At 46.8% G+C, this 19,039-nt stretch overlaps 5 protein-coding genes across 10 annotated transcripts in view; 2 read left to right on the plus strand and 3 right to left on the minus strand.

The window, feature by feature from the left end:
* The first annotated feature begins 29 nt into the window (after window positions 1–29).
* LOC117640338 (vesicle-associated membrane protein-associated protein A-like) lies at window positions 30–4,718 on the plus strand. The gene is made up of 6 exons (XM_034376773.1): window positions 30–283; window positions 1,232–1,384; window positions 1,479–1,582; window positions 1,681–1,848; window positions 1,929–2,033; window positions 2,138–4,718. The coding sequence occupies exons 1-6, from the start codon at window positions 226–228 to the stop codon at window positions 2,306–2,308; spliced, it is 759 nt and encodes a 252-aa protein (XP_034232664.1). The 5' UTR covers window positions 30–225; the 3' UTR covers window positions 2,309–4,718.
* Window positions 4,719–5,171: 453 nt separating this feature from the next.
* LOC117640335 (NEDD8-activating enzyme E1 regulatory subunit) lies at window positions 5,172–9,104 on the minus strand. 2 transcript variants are annotated; one of them, XM_034376767.1, is made up of 12 exons: window positions 8,944–9,104; window positions 8,598–8,685; window positions 8,344–8,508; window positions 8,078–8,260; window positions 7,893–8,001; window positions 7,578–7,815; window positions 7,339–7,490; window positions 7,118–7,251; window positions 6,804–7,006; window positions 6,530–6,660; window positions 6,330–6,447; window positions 5,172–6,251 (listed from the first exon to the last, which is right to left on the minus strand). In XM_034376767.1, exons 2-12 carry the CDS (start codon window positions 8,663–8,665, stop codon window positions 6,139–6,141), a joined length of 1,614 nt encoding a protein of 537 aa, XP_034232658.1. In that variant the 5' UTR covers window positions 8,666–8,685; window positions 8,944–9,104; the 3' UTR covers window positions 5,172–6,138. The 2 variants fall into 2 exon arrangements, with proteins under 2 accessions (XP_034232658.1, XP_034232659.1); XM_034376768.1 differs by lacking the exon at window positions 8,944–9,104 and adding an exon at window positions 8,809–8,921.
* Window positions 9,105–9,466: 362 nt separating this feature from the next.
* Window positions 9,467–10,620, minus strand: LOC117640337 (probable methyltransferase-like protein 15 homolog). Its single transcript, XM_034376772.1, has one exon. It carries the CDS (start codon window positions 10,592–10,594, stop codon window positions 9,545–9,547), a length of 1,050 nt encoding a protein of 349 aa, XP_034232663.1. The 5' UTR covers window positions 10,595–10,620; the 3' UTR covers window positions 9,467–9,544.
* On the minus strand, window positions 10,582–11,371 carry LOC117640341 (ubiquinol-cytochrome-c reductase complex assembly factor 2). 3 transcript variants are annotated; one of them, XM_034376781.1, is made up of 3 exons: window positions 11,310–11,371; window positions 11,049–11,139; window positions 10,582–10,909 (listed from the first exon to the last, which is right to left on the minus strand). In XM_034376781.1, exons 2-3 carry the CDS (start codon window positions 11,123–11,125, stop codon window positions 10,609–10,611), a joined length of 378 nt encoding a protein of 125 aa, XP_034232672.1. In that variant the 5' UTR covers window positions 11,126–11,139; window positions 11,310–11,371; the 3' UTR covers window positions 10,582–10,608. The 3 variants fall into 3 exon arrangements, with proteins under 3 accessions (XP_034232672.1, XP_034232673.1, XP_034232671.1); XM_034376782.1 differs by having other exon boundaries at window positions 11,336–11,354; XM_034376780.1 differs by lacking the exon at window positions 11,310–11,371 and adding an exon at window positions 11,217–11,293.
* A 134-nt stretch (window positions 11,372–11,505) lies between these two features.
* Window positions 11,506–19,039, plus strand: part of LOC117640332 (serine/threonine-protein phosphatase 4 regulatory subunit 1-like) — a 31,620-nt gene continuing 24,086 nt past the window's right edge. For 2 of the 3 annotated variants that reach the window (XM_034376757.1, XM_034376762.1), the window contains exons 1-3: window positions 11,506–11,729; window positions 11,807–11,845; window positions 12,639–12,764. In XM_034376757.1, the coding sequence (XP_034232648.1) occupies window positions 11,723–11,729; window positions 11,807–11,845; window positions 12,639–12,764 (172 nt within the window). In that variant the 5' untranslated portion in view covers window positions 11,506–11,722. The remainder of the gene's footprint in view (window positions 11,730–11,806; window positions 11,846–12,638; window positions 12,765–19,039) is intronic. The other variant, XM_034376758.1, reaches the window with a different exon arrangement.

Raw genomic sequence — 19,039 nt, forward strand, 5'->3', positions numbered from 1 at the left:
TGTCTCCGTCCACTGTCAGTCCGCTTGAGAACTTTTCAAATCTAGTGCGATAATTTTGCAGCATATGACGTCACAGTGTGCGCCACACGCTATGTTTCCGCCGTGACGCATGCGTAATTTTGAGAAGTCTTGGTGAAGACTGGGTGAAGAGCTGTCCCGGTTTTGTCATTTTTTGTGTTTTAATAATCTGATTGTTTCAAATTTGGTTGTAAACACGCCTAGACCATGTCGAAAACGGACCAGGTTTTAATCATAGAGCCTCAACATGAGCTGAAGTTTGTAGGTGAGTGTAAAATTCTACTGAACCCTCGGAGGAGGAAAAAAAATGGACCAGGTTTTGATGTTGGCCTAATGCGCTTTTGAGGTCTCTGTCTGTTGCTCGAATTACACGTTCCTATCATCTAGTTTTCATCTGTTGGTTTCGACATAAAATTCCCTAATTTTATGTCTGGCGTTACGCCCCCTCGCCTCCGACGCCCAACCGTTTTGTACGGGTTTTCCTAGGGGTGCCACCGATGACAGTTTCCAAGATTTGACCTGTGTCGCATATTACTTCGTTATCGGCGTCGTCTTGGCACTTTTTGTGTTCTCTTTTTCATTCCGTAACACTGTCTGGTATTATCCGCTTTACATTGTTCAACCTTCGTTCGTTCAAAGTCTTCACCCTCCTTGTGGGTCATCTTTTCTTTACCTCTGTACACAATATAATTGTTAGATTATTCATATGTGAGGGCATTTTAAACATGGTTTTCTTTTTTTTAACCTGTTGATATTTTTCTAGGTTTTAATTACGAGTGATAAAAGTTTCATATGCTGCCTTCAAAGATAATTATAACCTAGTTAGGGTTAAGTCAATATTATCATTTTTTGTCTTAAAATATGCAATAAGGCACAAAAATCTTTCAAGTCAGCACCCTTTTCAAGTTTTTCCAAGCAATACATTCTAGTGTGTACAGGTTCTGTGATTCTAGTTCAATATAAAAGTTCATCAAATATTTCAATCGTGTCATCAATTTCTAGGTTTAATTGGGAAGGGCCTTCTCTAATCTAATGGGTTGTCTTGATATATTTTGCAGCAAATAATTTAGAGTACTGCAAAGCAAGAATAAGAATTATATTAACACCCACCTTTCTTGAAAAATAACTTTTTTGTTTTGTGATTTGGGTTAAATTTTGACCAACTTGGCTAGTTATCGTTTTACAAAATTCATGTGTTTTGTTTATGTTGCAGGGTCATTCAAAAGTCCGATCACGTCATATATAAAACTAACAAATCCCTCAGATAAAACAATTGGTTTTAAAATTAAAACAACAGCACCAAAGAAATATTGTGTTCGGCCAAATTCTGGAGTTTTGGAACCGGAAGAATTCACCAACATTGCTGGTGAGTATGGAAACTGATACAAGGTGATGTGCAAAATAAGATACAATTGAGAATGGATCACATTTAAATGTATTTGTTTTCAAATGTCTTTCAGTGAGTCTTCAGGCACTTGACTTTGATCAGTCAGAGAAAAATAAACACAAATTCATGGTGCAGTCCATTTTTGTACCTGATCGAGACTATAATCTGGAATCTTTGGTTAGTTCAGATTTTTGTTTACTATCCACATCGTCTTTTACCCACCATGATATATAAGTTTTGCCTTGTTCTTTTACTGTTTGGTTTTGTTGTTGCAGTGGAAGGATGTTAAAGAGGATGCTGTTATGGGCACAAAGTTGAAATGTGTGTTTGAAAGAAAGGAGAGTAACACAGTTGGCACAGGACCTGCTGTGGAAGCATCAAGTGCTGTTCTTTCTAATTCAGCACCAAGTCATGAAGACAAGAACAAGAGGATTGGTGATTCGGTGTGTTTTTTTTCTTTTGTCTGAAAAGTAGTGTAGCTTTAGTCCATTCACAATGCTCATATTAGCCATATTTTGTACAGCCAAGCATTCATCATCAAGACGGAGAACTACAAAAAGCTGCGAAAGAGGTAAAGCAACTACGGGAAGATGAAAGCTCTTTGCGACATGAAAACATGATGCTCAAGGTTGGTGTCCTTTTCTGAACTTAATTCTGAATCTATTTTTGTGTGTGGCTTTAAACTGAATCAATCATTTCTAATTTTGTTGTGCTTCCTTTTGAACTTATCAGGAAGAGGTCTTGAGACTTCAACTCCTATGCAAGTCAGAAGGCCACAGCCAGTCAGTCCCAATGCGTTCATCAATGGCACAGCAAGCGGCACAGCCTGTTCAACCCGTGATGGTTATCATTGCAATTGTTGTTTGCATGGTGGGCATTGTCCTTGGCAAATTTATCCTTTGATTGCATGTACTTAATGCAGCTTCAAATTTGCTGATATGGAATTTATTCTCGGCAACAGTATGTGTATCCCTTCCCTCCATCTCTCTCTCTCTCTTGTTGCCTTAGTCATGTCTCCATTCCACATAAAATTTAATGTTAGTGGATAAATTCTAATTCCCATACAAGAGCTTTGGTTGTACTCCCTCTCTACCCTCTCTATATCAGTGAATCCCTGAAGTGTTATTGTAGGAAAAGTGGTTTGCCTTTGCACTCATTTCTTAAAAAGCATTTTGCCCCTCCCCCTTTTTTTTTTAAATAAAAGAAATATAAAATTTTTACCTATTTCAATTGACCCTCAAATTTGCCAGGCTTAAGGTGTAAGATGCAGTTGTGAATAGATAAAATATAGGTTGTTCCATATTATCTGACCATTTGATGGTTGTTTATGGACTCTGCTATACGTTATATATCCAACACTATGGCCACATCTGGTAATTTGGATCATATTTTGCTTAATTCTGAGCCTAGTTTAGTGGTTGAATGAAGAGAGTTTCTCTCCAGTTACAATGTGCTTGTAATATTCCTTCCAAGTGCAGGCTCCTCTGAAGCTTATTAAATCAGTTACTGTTTTTAACCCACCAGGGGCGCTTCAATTTTGTTTCATCTTAAATCTCTTGTGTTATCTATTCACCTGCTTCTCATTTTTCATTGACTTATAAGTGATATTTATATTTTGAGGTGTAATATCTTTTTGGTGTTTGTGTATGTGTGTGTTTGTGTGTGTGTGTGAGTATGCGCGCGCGAGTATCATTAGCTTTCAAACTGCCCTCCGCCTATAGTTCTCAAAAGTTCTTTTAAATGTGAGTTTGTATCACATTGGGAATCCTAGCTACTTTTCAGAAAATGAATGAAATTGTTGTCTCCTATGGACAGCTTATTCTGACTTGTCGTTTATATAGGCTGTGACACATCAAGATTGCGCTAGTTGTTAACATTATTTATTTACCTTGTGTTGCAAAGCTCAATGCTTACTCCTGTATTTTGTTTCCTTTATTGTCAGGTCTCCCAGTAAGAGGTAATGATAATAAGCAATTCCTTCAGTCTAGCTTTGTTTAATTCTTGTTTGTGCTCTGCTTTTACAAATTTCTTATCACTGAGATCAGATAAGTTCGGATTTAGTAGGAAAGAAGTCAAAGATCTTTTGTTCATGTTTTCCTATAGGTTTTACTTGTTTTTAGTGGGTGATAAGATTTCAACTGTCACATTTTGCATAAATTTTCCAGCAGCATAGAAAAATGCATTTTTTCACTTCTCTATAGAGGAACCTGCACTGTCCTTTTTAGCAAACCAGATGTATCCTCTGTGTTTGATTGTGTATAACATATTTTGGAGAGCTTTAACTTATAAAATGAGTTTGTTACTACAGTGTATTTTGGTCATCTTATTCTTATGCCTTTACCATTCTCCTGTCTGTGTGACATTTTATTCTTTTAAAATTTCTATGAGTAGTCATTTCTAAGTTCAGATAGTTGTTTGCTGAGGGGATTGATATCACTTTTTCATTAAGTTGTGGCTTTAGCTGATTATCTCCAAATAAATGTTAACAGCAAACATTTCTGTGATTCCCTCTTCATCATTTTAAAGAGACAAGTGGCACTACATGGTGTGTTTTAGCGCTCTGCTCAAACCATTGATAATGCTTTCAATATCTGTCCTCTTCGACACATCTGATTTTTATTTGTTGACTTCATTAAAAAGTTCAGAAAGAAAGCTTCTCAGATGTGACATGTGACTGTCCTGTTTTAAATATTATCATTTATGTTTTGCTTTAATTTTGGAACTACTTAAGCTTCTGTTTTCTGTGGGTTTCACCAAGCTCTTAGGGATGTTTACAATCACTTCTTAGACTAAAGATTTGGAGACCGTTTATTTTCTAATAATAATTAAAGTTTTCGACCATCTAGATTTCATTTATACTATGATTTGATTTTCTGTCACCCTAAATATTAACTGTGAGACTGGAGAAGAAATCCATTTGTTTATAAAATACATTGGAACATCCTGATATAAAAGAGTCCAGATTAGATGTAAAAATGTAAATTTAGTCAATAATGGCACGTTTTGTAAATAATTTTTGTGTGTTTAGGCTGATACTACCAACAATTACCATTTTGAGCAAAATGAAATAAAAAATGTTTCTGGTCTATGAATTTATGTATAAAGTTACATGTCTTTGGTTATAAGTATAAATGCTGTACTTCTATATTTGTGAAGGACGTCTGTTTTCCTTGGGTTATTTTAAAAGAGAAAGCAGGAAATATGTTGATGTTGGTTGCAATCTTCAGGCAAACTTTCAAGCCTGTTCATGGTTGAAGATTGCTTTAGTTAAACATGTTTTGATTGAAGAAGAAAGGTCGCCTTTTTGTAAGAATTGTAGTCTCTCTGAACTCGCACGTTACAGTGCTGGCCTCATTTCACCTCTCAATACCTTATTTTGTGCCATTGGTTGCTTCTGATCCCACACATTGCTAGTATGTGGGGAAAGAAGTCAAAACAAAGAATCTTGCAGACATATATCTACTGCAACGAATGGCATAAGATCCTAGAATGTTTCCGAGAGTAATTTAATAATACTCAGGAATTTTCTTGTAGTCCTTTAGGATGTATGTTATTAGCTGTTTCCTTGGCTAGGAATAATTAAACAGGAATTTAAAGACATTTGGAGCCACACTCTTTTGGGTCAGGTGATAAATTGGTTGTTTTGCTTGACTTATTTTATTCTTTATGGTTGCCTCAGCCTTCATTTACAGTCAGGTTTCACCTTCAAGCAAAAATATGAGTACCTATGATCATTATTGATTGCAAATGGAAGGGATTGCTAAAGTCAGTCAATTTGAGGTGTTGGCTTCACAACACAATGAAAAACATAATCCTACACTAAGTCATTAGTGAAGTATAATAGCTGCATTTTAAACTTTTGAGTATATATTGTCCGATTTGCAGAATTTTATACTTATGATAGGTGTCAGCATGTCATCTTGGTTATGGTGTGTATTATTAATAGTGAAAATGCTACAAAGCATATGGCAAGAAATTGTCAGAAAAAGAAAAAAAAAATTGTTATGTAATTACTATGAATTATTAAATGTTAGAAGTGCAATACTTTGGTCATGTTTTGCCTTAAGCTTGAGAGCCATGTGAGAGTTAAGCTCGTCCCATCATTTTTTCAGAGTTGAGATGTTGCAAACTAGGAGTCATCTGTGAATTTCTACTCTCTCTTTCCCCAAGTGGTGGCTTGGCTAAATATCTGAACAGTTCTGCAACACTATTTAGTGATGAACAATTTCTACCATGACTCAACCATGAAAATCTGAGAGAATCTGCAAAGGCTCTAGAATTGTAGGCATGATTATGCTATTTTACATTCTGTTGCTGTTTGGGAGTTCTGCCATGATAGCTAAGGATTTAATAGGCTGTTGGTTAAGAAAATTGTATTTCCTGTTTGGCTTGTTGAAAACAAATCCATTATATTTAAAAGTATAAAAACAAAACAAAAAAAGGAACAATAATCAAATGGGTTTGTTTGTGACTGGTTTACAAAGCTAATTAAAGAAAAGCAAAATGAAAAAAAAAAAAAAAAAAGCTGTTATGATTAGATTTAAATTATGTTTCCATATGTAACAATTCAGTTTAGAACAAGCAACGATTTCATCCATCAATTTAATTTGTGGAGAATAAGAACAATCAGAAAGAAACGGGAACTGGGACCTTCCACACACATACCAGCACACTAGGTTTGAGGAACAGGAGAGCCATATCAGTCAAGTAAGCATGCTTCTCAAGACCACTTCTCAAAAACTGTATGTTACAGAGTTTGAAGTCATTGCATCATAGATGAAAGTATTATTAACTGGCTTGTATTGATGAGTTATAAATTTGATGACCTCTTGAGCAGCACAGCCACCTGAATAAATAGAAGTGATCTCTGTGACCAAATTCACAAGAAAAAGAAATGACAAGGGAACATTTGTTTAATACTTACCGATAAATGATGAAACTGAGTGCAGTTCAGCTCCTCCATAACGACAAATTTCATGAACATAGTCATCCTTGGCTAATGTTCCACATCCCCACTCACTTAAGAGTTTTGATATGCAACTCTGTTTTCAACAATCACAGTTTTACAAGACTTTGAGGTTTCATTGAAGAAATAATACAGCACAAAGGGTAGACACAACTTACCTTCAGTTTGATTATATCAGGCTCTACCTCAAACTCGCCTGGGTACACATTGTATTCAGAGTAAAATCGATCTATTCCACGAAGCATAACATAGTACACCATCATACTGTCTGGGTTCTCTAGCTCTTGAGCTGAAAATATTTCCATGACGATGAGAGACAAGAAAAGAAAAGTAAAGAAAGAGTTAGAACAAACCCGACTAAAACAAATTTCTTTTTCTCACAGGATTATACATCACTCATTGATTGGTTTGTTTCAATGCTCACTAGCTTACCTATTAATGCAGCATTGGTAGATTTTGAGACATATTCTTCCGCAATTTTGGTACCCCTCATTACACTAAGACATGCTGCATGTTTGCAAAATAGTTTAACATCAGACTCTGAAATGGTGTCTGCAGGTTGATTGAGCTGGTGCAAAAGCTGCTGAACACGGCGATATACCACGTCGGTATCACGGGCCGCTTGTTCATGATACCTGAGAAATCAGCACACGTCATAATTTCACAAGAATAGAAAAAGCTAAACGTAACCAACACTAAACTAGATTTAAAAAAAAAACAAAAAAAAAACACAGAAACGTCCTTACACTTGCTGAAGAGCAACATAGTAGTCAGTTTTTGCTGTCATGTCAGGAACAGAACCACGCAAAGGTAAGTTACCATTTCCTTCATTTTCAACAAAGTCTCTGATAGCTTTAGCCATAATCCAAAATGGTTTGCTCTGCAAAACAATTTTAAGCCATGAACTGAAGTCTGAAAAGACTTAAACAAAAACAAGAATCACCATAACGTAAACAGAAAAAAAAACCTTGGCTGTGAGGTTGACACAAGCATCATCATCCAGTATCTCTTTAACACTAGAAGGTATTGAAGTCGGCTGAACAGTTGAGTTCACAGCTTTAATAGCTTCCTCAAAATTTTCCTCAGATTCTACATTGCCATGCTCATCCACCAGAAGACCTAAAGCATTTTAGATTTACAATTTGAAAATAAAACAACAATGGATTTGAGAAAACTCTTAATTAGCAGAAAGTAAAAAGTTTAAACCTTGTCTTATCATCTCCTTAAATTGCTCTTTTTCCTTTCTATCCTTGGGAAGGGAAGGTCCCTTTTCAGCTTTCCACTTTTCTAAGAACTTGAGTAAAAGGATCACATACGGTATGTGAGCATGTTCCTTCAGCTCTAATGAACTTAGTTGTATGGATTCAACATGCTCTTGAAGGCTAGGAAAAGGCTGGTCTAGGCGCAGGTCAGGATTTTGATTATCGGGATGAGACTCCACCACCTGAAATACAACACATGAAATGTGCAGTCGATAAAACGACAATGAAATTAACAAAATGATATTGAAGCATTTCTTACAGTATGTTCAGCTACTTGAATACGCATGTATCCAAGGAAACCATAACTGCGACAAGTGATCAGAGGTATTCCACATTCCCAAAGCTTTTCAGAAAGAGCTGTCAGTGTCCTGCGACCGAACAAAACCAACAAAAAGTTGAAAACAAGGTAAGTTAGCCTTGGGTTTACATTGATCTGAGCAGTACCTTTCTGACAATGCTGTTCCAATCACAACATGAAAGCTGTTAAAGAAGTCAGGGTTGTTGACAAGAACTTGATCCACATCCTCATCTACAGAATCTCCATGTACATCAGAATTTAATTCCAGCAGTAAACGCAAGGCCACAGCAGCTCTGGATTTGCCAACATTATCAGCTTCTAAGAAAAAGCTGCACCGACACAAAACAGTAAGTAACCAATTTGTTCCCAAAACTACTTCCAAAGGAAAACAACAAATGAAAATTCTTCTCACTTCGATCCAATGTCTTCCTCTGCAATTTTTTTCCCGTCCACAATAGTAAAACCACCAATGCCAGGAAGAACCAGAGATTTTAAAATTTCTGTTCCCATTGCTGTGGCATTGATGAGACACACTTGGGATGCTTCAAGGGCAGCCTGACCATGATCACCCCATAATCTGAAAGAGAAACTCTTCAATGTCAACTTTCTGGATTTGTCTCATTTGGAAGCTGGCTTCAACCATCAATCACCGAATAAGTGCCTTACCTGAGTTGTCTGTCATATTTCTTAGTCTTGTCTGATTGCTCAGGAGACTTTGGAGCAGGAGATGACATGATGCAACTAGAAATGAAAGCTAACAAAACATATATATTAGTGCGTTGACTTTGACATTATGTGAACGCATTCAAGTGAATTCAGGTATGGTCATTTCATGTACAGGGAAACTCTTGAATGTGAAAAAAAATGTGCGTAGTACCTTGGACTGAAATAAATAGGAAACTAAAGGCAACATGACTAGGAGCCGGTACTGCATTGATAAGTGAGGTCGAACTGTCAAAACAGAAAGTCTACATTCCATCTGAGAAAACAGTATGAAAGTGACAATACTCACTTAAGCTAAAATGTTTCCCTTAAACAAAGGACTCTCCGAAAAATCCAGCTCGGGGCCACGATGGTTGACAAAGCATGGACAAAAATAAATAAAGCCGTTGAGAAGATGTGACAAACTAACCAAACATTAAGCAGGAGCAGAGGGGGAGGGGGGGGGGGAGAGAAGATTATTCACCCCACACCCAGCAGCTGCAAATAAACACTTGTCAGCTCTTTGGAAACAGTCCAGACAGTGTCCACCGTCCACTCTTCTTTAAATTTCTTCATGTTTATTCTTGTTTTTTGAAAATATCACATGTTGGTCCCTTCAAGTTTCACTTTTGCCTCATTTGTTTGACTTTTAACCAAGTCTTAACCCCTTCTCGAGATTTGGTTGGTAAGACTGGAACCACTGTTCGGAGAAAAACAAGCGGGCATTTCAAGCTGGAGGTCTTTTCTCATACGTGTGGTATGCTGGTAACTTATGCATGCTTTCAATGATAAATTTTCTACAAAATTGTTTAAAATAGGGAACTGAAAAGTCGTTTTATTTGTCAATATTTTATTTACTGTACTAATATGATTCATTACACAGAATATATCAATTCCAATTTGTTCCTAGATTACAATTTCATAGCTCCTCTTAGCTTTGCTTTTCTAACACGACCATCAGGGTGATTAAAATGCCCTTTTACAGTTATGACATGCTTTGTCAGGGGTGACCACTGGGAATTTCTCAATTCATTTATTTCGTCTGGGGTCAAATTGTAAGACTGGCTGTAATATTTCAATGGGACTGGATTTGGGTTATTTTCCAAGACATTACCAGTGATGTGTCTCTTTACAATTAAATCTTCTAAGTGATTGAATGTTAATGATACAATGCGTCCACCCTTCTTCAAATATTGCTCTGCCAAGAGCATAGCATAATTAAGTTCATTAAATTCGTTATTGACAAATGTTCGTAGAGCATAAAATACATTTTGTACTGCTCTATTGCTTTTTGCATCACAAATTCCTCTAACAAAATCTCTTAACTGTAGCGTGGATTTCAAAGGTTCAAATGTATGTCTACATTTTACAATAGCTCCAGCAATTTTTTTGCTCTGCTCTTCCCCACCATATATCCTTATTATTCGAGCCAAGTCATGTTCATTGGCAGTCATTAGAACATCCATAGCTGTAATGCCAGAGGAATCAGAGCCATCCATTCTCATATCCAATGGGCCATCAATTTCAGAAGAGAAACCACGTCCTGCATCATTGAGCTGTTTTGAAGAGCAGCCTACATCTAAGAAAATGGCATCAAGGAAATTTCGTGAAATTCCCAATGGATTCAGAAGCATTGGCAGGTCACTAAAACGCCCCAACAGAGGTTTCACTCGACCAGGATATTTCCCCGCAAGTTTTTCTGCTCTAAGGAAAGCATGAGGATCTCTGTCTAAAGCTATCACATTGACCGTAGGATTAGTTCTTAAAATGGCTTCAGTATGAAAGCCTTCACCAAATGTCATATCAAGAATAGTATGCCCATCTTTTAAATCGAGCTGCTTCAAAACTTCATCTAACATGAGCGCAGATTCTCCTCCGGACAGATTTGTACACAAGTTTCTACCTAATCTCTTGAAAAGAAATTTACAAAGCTGTGACGATGAGACAGGAAAATTGGCCATTGTAGTGCACAGATCTAGGCTTTTTCTTTACCTGAGCCTTGTCTAAATGAACTAACAATACGTTGAAACAAGGATGTAGTTGCCGATGTCTCCAGAGATTTCTGATAGCTATCGGACAAGGCAAAAACACATTGATCGGACGTCAAACCTAAGGCACCTGTTTGTTGGGTTCGTGGATAGGCACGAGCGATTTGGTTCGTTGTTAGTCTTTCAAGACTGCTCAGGCGTTTTTCACACTGCAGTGTATCTCCCGAGAATTCTCCTCTAGCCGAGAAAGCAGCTTTACCCTGATCTCTTAAGTGCGCAGGAAGGCTCCTGTAATGTAAAAAAATATCTGTTGAGAGAAGGACAGGGCAGGTGGCACGCAGTAAAAAAAAACATGGTAAAATATTTTTGTTTGACGCTCTGTCACTGAAGTTGAGACAAAAATTTGTTCAGGAGCAGTATTATTTACCTCAGAGGGGGAGGATAATCAGCATTGAGTGGCCACTTTTGAAGGACTTTCAGGAATCTCTCGTACAGCTGAGCCATAACATCAAACGAAGCTGTGAAGTAAGAGAAGTACAACTGAAAACATTAACAACTTAGTACATATTTCACGATTTGCAGAGATGCAAATAACCTTAGCAAACTAAACGGTGTGCTTATGTGAGCAGAGCAGGGAAGGAGGGAAGCAGTGGAGGGGGGCGGAGGGGGTGGGTTGTGTTTTACCAACATAAGAATGGTTGTTTTGTTTCGCACCAAACTATCCCCAGACTAAACGCATCCTGCAACAAATTTTCCCGTTCAGTCCCTGAAATTCTAAGCAACCTAATCAGCAGTCCAAGCTGCCGAAATTTTTCTGCAAAAACAAATCGCTTGTGTTGTGGTTGGTGTACAGCATACGGGAAATTTCGCGCTCGAAACTCATCATTCGCCAAGTGAAACGGCAGGCTCCGTTCGTCCGATTTCACTGGAACATTTGCATCAACTTAAATTGGTCCTACGTCACGTTCGCATTGTAATTTTTAAGCATTACATTGGTTTAGGGAAAATGTCCGCCCCAACTAGCTAGAACGACCATGCGCTGAGGGAATCCGGCCGGTATTTACCTGGCAACTCGGACTCTGATTTTGTTTCACTTCCATCATGGCGGGTAAGTAGCAAGTCTGTTGTTAGTGGGCCAGATAAAATTCGACCCGGATGTGTGCAAGCAAGATTTTTATATTGCAGAAATGGTGAATCGGGACGTAGGCGAAGACTCTGATGGAGGTGAGTAACCGCTTCAGACGTAGCGCACCATCTGTTGAATTATTGCCCTATGTATCACATTCTTTAAATTTGCCAGTGCCCAAAAGCATTCATGAATGCAATCTACTTTGTTCTTATTGCTACGTTCAGTCCTTTTCGCATTATGTTTAGCGTTATTGTCTTCATTTTTTAAGTGCCTCGGAGTTATTTTCGACGAATTTGCTCTCTTTCAAGTCACATGAGTCAACCATAACCTCTTTGTATGACGATGGTGCTGCACCATCGTTCCAAGCTGTGTTTCTCCATCTTACAATTTTTGAGCTGTGCTTTGCTTCCCCGTCGTGTTGCAACTTTGTCGATTTTGTTATCGTGTCCTCAAGCTCCGTCTGAGTGTAATTAACGGCAGGTTTTGCATGAAACACACAATGTCAAACCTGTCATCCCCATTGTTTTCTTTGTGCTCCTGTAGGCTTTGAGGAGTTTGATAATGCATGAATTCGTTGTCCCGTTCGTGGATCTAAGTTTGGGAGAATCAGTTTTTTTAGTCTTTTTGCTGAGAGCGCCCTGTTTGTTAGTTGAGGAGCAACATAGTCAAAGTTTGATTACTCAAATGAGAATTTGAACTGGTGCTGACCCAAGTTTTGTGGGCAACAGTTCTATTATCTATTGTCAGAAGTATCGTTGTGCAATGTCCTTCTCCAAAATGTGGCCCACTGCTTATGAATTTTGGAGATTTTCATGTATTGTTTAGGGTGTTGTTTTGAATTATAGTACATGTAAATGTTTAACACTTATTATTTTTCCCATCTTTCAGTGGACAGAGGGGAAACCTCCCACACTGCAGAGCTGGAGAATGAGGACGAATTGGATGAAGATGAGGACGCGTGGGCCCTTCAGGAGAGTTCTTCAGGTCCCTTAGGCGATGTGGCTGTCGGAGCAAGTAAGTTGACTCGCAAAGAGTGAAATGTTGACGCATGCACATTAGTTTGATATCTTAGACAAAGTACGTATTTTTTTTAGAATCTATCAAGGTTTCCATAAAGAAGCGAAAATGAAGGTTGCTTTAAAGTATGGGATGAAAGACAGGATGAGGAGAGGGGGGAGCGGGAGGGGCAAGGGGAGGGGGTTGAGTACCCACTCTGGAGCGTGCCACTCGGCTGCATGACGTGGTTCTTGTTGATGCGGGCCGAAATTTAGTCTTGCGCGCCCATTGGTCCGGTGGACGGCGCCACCCCACCGCGTCGAGTTTAACAGCTTATTAACTAAACTAGGCGCTGGATTTCTTGCCGGCTCAGCGGAGCGGTCGTCGGCCCGTTGCATCTTTGAAATTCCCCGCCCTGCAGACGGATTCCGAGCAGTGTGATCTGTGTCTCTCGCACTCATAGGGGGTTTCCTGGGGGTGTGAGAGGGACGGATCGACGAACCCGGGGTCCCAGCAGCCAGACGACGCGATGCGGCACATGGCTGGGTGCCTGCCTGCCTGCCTGCCAGCCTGCCACCGGAAGCGTCAAGGGCGGGGCACTTCTGAGCATCCGACCCACTGCTTACTGGTTGGCTCGCCTGGCCCGCCACATGTCGGCCGCCACCACCACACGACGTTGATACAAAACTCACACACCCTGAGCTGCTCGAGCAGCGTATCCGTGTCCACGCGGGGTCAACGCTCGACCCGCCGGTTCGGGCTTATGGCGTTCGGACTGTTGTTGAGACCGCTGCCCGGAACCGGAAGTCCTCAATTGGTGAGGGAAAAGGGGGGGGGGGCCGTCCCAGGGGTGGAAGCCCTCCCCGGCAAGGCCGCGCCGCCGTGGCGTACCCTGGCGTGCGTCTAAGCGTGCCCGGCGTGGCGCTAGTACGCCCTGTCCTGCTCCTTGACCTCCGCACCTCTTTAGGAACTTGATGAAACTTGATGCAAGTTATGGGCCCGTTCGTTGACCCGTGGCGTTTGTCCGGTCCGGGGCAGGCCGGCAGGTCCCGTGTATGTACGTGGTCTAGCCTTCCAAGTCAAGTCAAGTGTGCGACCGGGCCCCGTTTGGCCGCCGCGACGCCGCGCGTGTTGCCTACCTCGGGGCTGGGTCTTTGTTTTCACGCGGGAGTTGTCTTGTCAATGGAATGAATGTCGCCGATTGGGCTTTCGGAATGGGGCTCCCGAGAACGCCGGGGCTGCCGGGCCCCGATTGGCGGCGCCGTAACGGAAAGCCGGTGTCGTGGAGCTCGTGACGCTTGTTTGCAAAATATTATCTTTAGCACCGTGCGGCGGGGCCAAGCAGGGCGGCGACTAAACGCCGCCGAGATAAGTTTGAAATGGGAGAGTCAGTCCCGTTGGAAAAAGGAGGGGGGATGCTTGGCTGGGGCTCTTTTTGCCGGCCAGGTTTGGAGCCTGGTCCGCCGCAGTGTGTGACGTCAGCAGGCTAGTGCCATGCAGTGGCGTCGCCCCGTGGAGGTGCGAGAGAGACCGAGCGACGAAGGTACTGTTCGGAATCATCATGCAGCCTGGTGTACTCTCTGTAGTTTCGCTGCTGCCCCCGGCTGCCCCCCCCCCCCCTCTTCATGTGCCCCTCTGAATGCATGCTTCACCGCAGAGCCCCCCGGGCGGGCGGCACACTGCAGACTGATTCCGAGAGTCGTTTTCGTCGCTGTCTCTCTCGCAGTCATGGGGCGTCCCGTATGGATGCGAGAGGGACAGAGCGACGAAAGCGACTCTTGGAATCAGGCTGCAGGGTCGACGACGCAAAGCAACGCAAAGCAAGCCGCAAGGGCGGCGTGGCGTGGCGCGGCGCGGCGGTTTGTTTTGATCCGTCTGGTCATGATGGTGGGGACTCCAGCCCCCCTCGGCCCGTCTGGCCTCCTCGGCCTCCTCGGCCCGTCCCCTCAGGTGGTTGGGGCCGGTCCGGGCCGCCGTCCTGGGCCGTCCTGGGCCGTCCTGGGCCGCGGCGCTCTGGCTTGACCCCCTCGGCCTCCACGGCCTCCTCGGCCACCGCCGGGGATAAAAAGACATTTCGTGCGGAATGAGAGAGAAGTGCGGCGGGCTGGCTGCTTTTGGCAAGGACGTGTTGTTTGTGCGCGGCGGCGGCGCGGCGGCGGGGGAGGAGCGGGCGGTCCGTGTTCTCCAGCCTCGTCCGCCGTGTCGTGGTCGCCGTGCTCGTCGTGGTCGCAGCCCGCCCGCCACGGCACTGCCACGGCCGACGCTTCGGCCAGGTTACACTGTTACACCCGCCAAGGACAAGACGCCCCTGTTGGCGAGTATCGAACCCGCGGGCCGGGCTGTACTGTGTCCACGCGGTGTCGGCGGCCCCGATGGATGAAGATCGATGCGCAGTTGGGCCGTGCAGCAGGCCGAACTGCGTTGCGTTTGCCCTCGCTGCGGGACGCCCCGCGAGTGCGAGAGGGACGGCGCGTCCAAAGCCCTTCGCTTCCCTCTTCCGACCGTCATCGCGTCCTGTCTTCGCGTCGCTGCCGCCGCGCTGCCGTCGTGTGGGGCGGGCTGCCTACCCTGCAGCCTGTGAGCCTCGAGTGCCGCGACGCTGCTACGCTGCAACGTGATGCATGGAGATTGGAGACAATTACACTGGCGCGCAATTAAAACGGGTGGCGTGAATTAGCGTTCGGTGCGCGTGGGCGGGGCGGGGCGGGGCGGAGTGGGCCGCCGTTCGAGGAACGCCGTTTGTTGCGCCTCTCGTTTTTCCAAGGATGTCGCGCCCGCCTCGCCCCGCCCTTGCCGGCCCTGGACGGGGAGCGTGTCGGGATTTGAATTTTTATGTCCACTGGCGCCGTGTATGAAAATGAAGCCTGCAGAAAAATACGCGGCCACGGCGTTGTACCGCGTTCTGCGGGTAGGGCGTCGCGCGCTGCATGTTTTGGCGGCGGTTTGAATTTGGTAGCGGCGGGCCGGAGGGGGAGGCGGGGTATCCAGTCCGAGACGCACCGAGACACACGATGAGGCCTCATGGCACGCCTCATGGCACGGCGTGGCGTGGCGCGCCTCATGGCGTCCGTTGGCCCCGCCGGCCTTCCTCACGAAACTGCGCAGAAAACAAGCGAGTGACGCTTTGGCGCGGCTCGCCACGGCCCGGCGGCCCGGTCTGGCCGAGCAATGCAGTACGGGTACTACTCCGTTAGCCTGGGTCGGGCAAGGATGGCTGCGGGGCCCCGCGGGGCCCTGCGGCATCCGAGGGGCAGGCCGGCAGGCGGGCAAGCCAAAGGGGTACTCCCCGGTACTCGCCCCGCTCTCTACGCGGCCCATGCGGCGGGGCGGTGTGACGGTTTCCGGCCGTGCGTTGCCGTTTCTCGCGTGTCCCGCCCGTGGCACGGCGTGGCACGGTGCTCCAACCTGCAGTGTCCTTTGCTCTCTCAATTTCTCTCTCCTGCAGCGCCTTGCAGCGGTGCGGCTTTGTGGCGCCGGCAGTGTCTTTGAATGGCCGCAGTGGGTCACGACTTGGCTAATTGCCGCACTTTCTCTAGTGCTGTTCATGTTCATGCAAAGTTATCTCCCCTGCCCTTGGGCTGCCTCGAGCATGTGGCCATTCTGCATCGCTCTGTCTCTCTCGCGCCCACCCGCCATGTGGCCCGCACTCGACCCCGTTCACCTTTCTAATTTTTGTTTAATTAATCCCGCCGGTCGGACGCGTGAAAAAGCGATTCTTTTTTATTTGGCGGCGCGCGGCGCGGCTGGCGCGTCGAAGATGGCCGCGGCCGCCCTAGTTTCGCTGACCGACTGACTTTGACTGAGTCGGCTGCCTTTGAGCTGACGGCGCCGCGCGGCTTGGGGCGCAAGCAAAGAGGCGCACCCGAAGTTTTTTTAAAATTTTTATTTTTGCAGGGCCCCTTGTTTTGGGTGTGTGGTTGGCTGCACAGAAACATAATGAAAACGGCCCCAGTTCCGTTCTGGCCTTGCTTATCTTCTGCTACTGCGCAGTGCTGCTGGAAGTGGCGGCTGGCACACTGTACTACGGCGGCGCTGCGGCGCTCCCTGTCTGACGTCAGTGGGTGAACGCGGTCTATGAACCTGGTCCCCTCTAACCGCCGCCACCGCCGCCGCCTTCACACACCGAATCTCGGGGGCCGGCGTGCAGCCCGTGCTCCATTTAGCACGTGTGTGTGGCGGCAGTTGGTACGACGGCGGTACGGCGGTACGCACTCGCGAGATGGAATGCCGCCTTCCTGGTTGGTTGACAGCGCTTTGTGCGTGCGCATGTGTCTGTGTGTGCACGCACACACGCGCAGCACGCGGACGTGGGAACGGCCCGTGCTCGCTGTCGCCGTGTGTGACCCATCCGTGATCTGCGAACCCGCAGTATGGCGTTGCAGTTTGCGATAGCAGTCGCTCTCGGGCTCACTGCGCCTGGGTTGGCGGTGCTGCAGCTACACTGCAGCTAGCGTAGACTGGCTCGGCTCTTGGCGCGCACTTGCTCGGGGCTCGGCTCGTCCCCGTGGCGTGGTGCACGTGGCTTGGCCAGGCTGGCCAGGCTTGGCGTGGCCGCATTCCGGAAGTAGCTGTGGCCCCGCCGCGCCGCCGCGCCCCGCCGGTCGGCGTGCTGGCGGTGCTGGCTCGCGGCGCGCTTGCGCTGCTCCTGGACGGATGCCGCAGCGGCGTGGCGGCACGCGCTAGCACGCGCTGGCCGAATTTGGAGGAATATTCCACCAACAGGCCTGGAAAATGGCCAGGGCCAGTGCCGTGCCGCTGGTGCGACTCGTCTTCTCGGCGACCTGTTGGACCTGGCCAAATGGTTGGACCGGGGGTGAGGCGGGGCGGGGCGTACTACGCGGTGCGGCGGGGCCGTTGGGCCTATCGATCTAGAATCCAGCCTCGGCAGCCACGGCAGGAGGCTGGGCGGCGGCAACCCAGGCGATGCTGCCCCCTGGCGGCGGCCATCCCAAGCTGCGCTGCCGCGGCGAGGCGCGGGGAAGGGAGGGGGGAGCTTTGGGCGTGGCGGCGGGGCGCGTACGGCGGCGCGCTCGAAGCTTGGAGAGGCGGCGGCGTCGCGTCCGTCGGCCTCTCTTCTCCTGGGCCTGCATGGCGTGGCCCTGGCGTGGCCCTGGCGTGGCCCTGGCCAGCCCCAGGCGGTGCTTCAGATGACCGGCTTGCCCCCTGGACACGTCCCTGGACTCGTGGAGGACCTCGATAACGCCCGGCCGGCGGCCAATGGTCGCGGCGTCCTCCGTTTCCAGCCGCTCCAGCCGGCGGCCTGGAAGCGCGTCCTGGAAGGCAAGGGCGGGGCGAAGGCCTAGGGTCGAGAGCGGTCGCTGTCCTGGAACGCCATTTCCCTTTCGCTGGAACTCGGTGCAGGGGAGGCGCGGTTCTGGACGGTCCTTGTCGGGCCGATTAACTTTGCTCCAAATTGTCTTCCGCTGGTTTCCGACTTTGCGACGCGGCCAGACGCGTCCCTGCCGCTGCAGCAACTCTACTCATGCTCCGCTCTGCCGTGCCGTGCCGCGCCGCGCCCGCCAGTACAGCAGCCAGACAAGCGAGTGGTTCGTTGCCCTGCCTGCCCCCACCCTCTCTCCTCTCTCTCTCTCGCTCGGCCGGCCGGCGCGCCTCGCCAGGCCTTGCCAGGCTTGCCTGTCTCGCTCGCACCCTCGTCCTTTCCTCCCTCCGTCGGTTCGCCGCGCTCGCCGCGTTCGCCGGGCGGACTCGGCCCGTCTGTCGTCCGGCCCGTCCCGTCCGGCCTCCGGGTGTGTTGCCCTCTGCCTCAACACGAATGCAATGCAGCTGCATGGGGCCCGTCCCTAAAAACGCGCCGTTTTTGGAAATGGGCCGTGGGGCCCGTGTGCCGGCTGGAGCCGGGCTGGAAGGCGGGTGCGAAGGCCAGATGCTGGAGCAGCCCGACGTCCTCCGTTGCCGCCGTCCTCGCGACGAGCGAGCAACAGGAACGCTGTGGCGGTGCTTTCGTCGCTCTGCCTCTCTCGAACTCGTGGGGCGTTCCGAAGGGGTGCGAGTTTTGTTCGAATCTCATCTGCAGTCGTCTCCTGACGCGATTTCATGGATGCCTAGGCGAAGCCAGCAGCGTGCGTCGCGGTGCGCTCCTCCAAGGTGTGTCGACGGCCAATCGAGTTGCCGGAAGGTTGCCGCCCTCAGCGCCACAGCCCGACCTGAGCGACTTTTGGAGGCGTTTTCGGCGTCTGGTTGACGCTGCGCCCGGCCGCGTCCTCGGCGACAAGGGTGAAGGGCGGGGCCAGCGAGCGTTCTAAGGCGCACGGGGTACTGCAGGGGTTTTGGAG

Source organism: Thrips palmi, unplaced genomic scaffold (assembly GCF_012932325.1).
Source record: "Thrips palmi isolate BJ-2018 unplaced genomic scaffold, TpBJ-2018v1 HiC_scaffold_12, whole genome shotgun sequence".
NCBI lineage: Eukaryota > Metazoa > Arthropoda > Insecta > Thysanoptera > Thripidae > Thrips > Thrips palmi.

Excerpts from the sequence above, each read along its gene's own strand:
- LOC117640338 (XM_034376773.1), top strand. The coding sequence starts at position 226 with ATGTCGAAAACGGACCAGGTTTTAATCATAGAGCCTCAACATGAGCTG. Across the intron at positions 1,849-1,928 it reads ACAAGAGGATTGGTGATTCG|CCAAGCATTCATCATCAAGA; the intron begins GTGTGTTTTTTT and ends TATTTTGTACAG. Across the intron at positions 2,034-2,137 it reads ATGAAAACATGATGCTCAAG|GAAGAGGTCTTGAGACTTCA; the intron begins GTTGGTGTCCTT and ends TGAACTTATCAG.
- LOC117640335 (XM_034376767.1), bottom strand. The coding sequence starts at position 8,665 with ATGTCATCTCCTGCTCCAAAGTCTCCTGAGCAATCAGACAAGACTAAG. Across the intron at positions 8,002-8,077 it reads GGAACAGCATTGTCAGAAAG|GACACTGACAGCTCTTTCTG; the intron begins GTACTGCTCAGA and ends GTTCGGTCGCAG. Across the intron at positions 6,661-6,803 it reads TACCAATGCTGCATTAATAG|CTCAAGAGCTAGAGAACCCA; the intron begins GTAAGCTAGTGA and ends AAATATTTTCAG.
- LOC117640337 (XM_034376772.1), bottom strand. The coding sequence starts at position 10,594 with ATGGCCAATTTTCCTGTCTCATCGTCACAGCTTTGTAAATTTCTTTTC.
- LOC117640341 (XM_034376781.1), bottom strand. The coding sequence starts at position 11,125 with ATGGCTCAGCTGTACGAGAGATTCCTGAAAGTCCTTCAAAAGTGGCCA. Across the intron at positions 10,910-11,048 it reads GATTATCCTCCCCCTCTGAG|GAGCCTTCCTGCGCACTTAA; the intron begins GTAAATAATACT and ends TTTACATTACAG.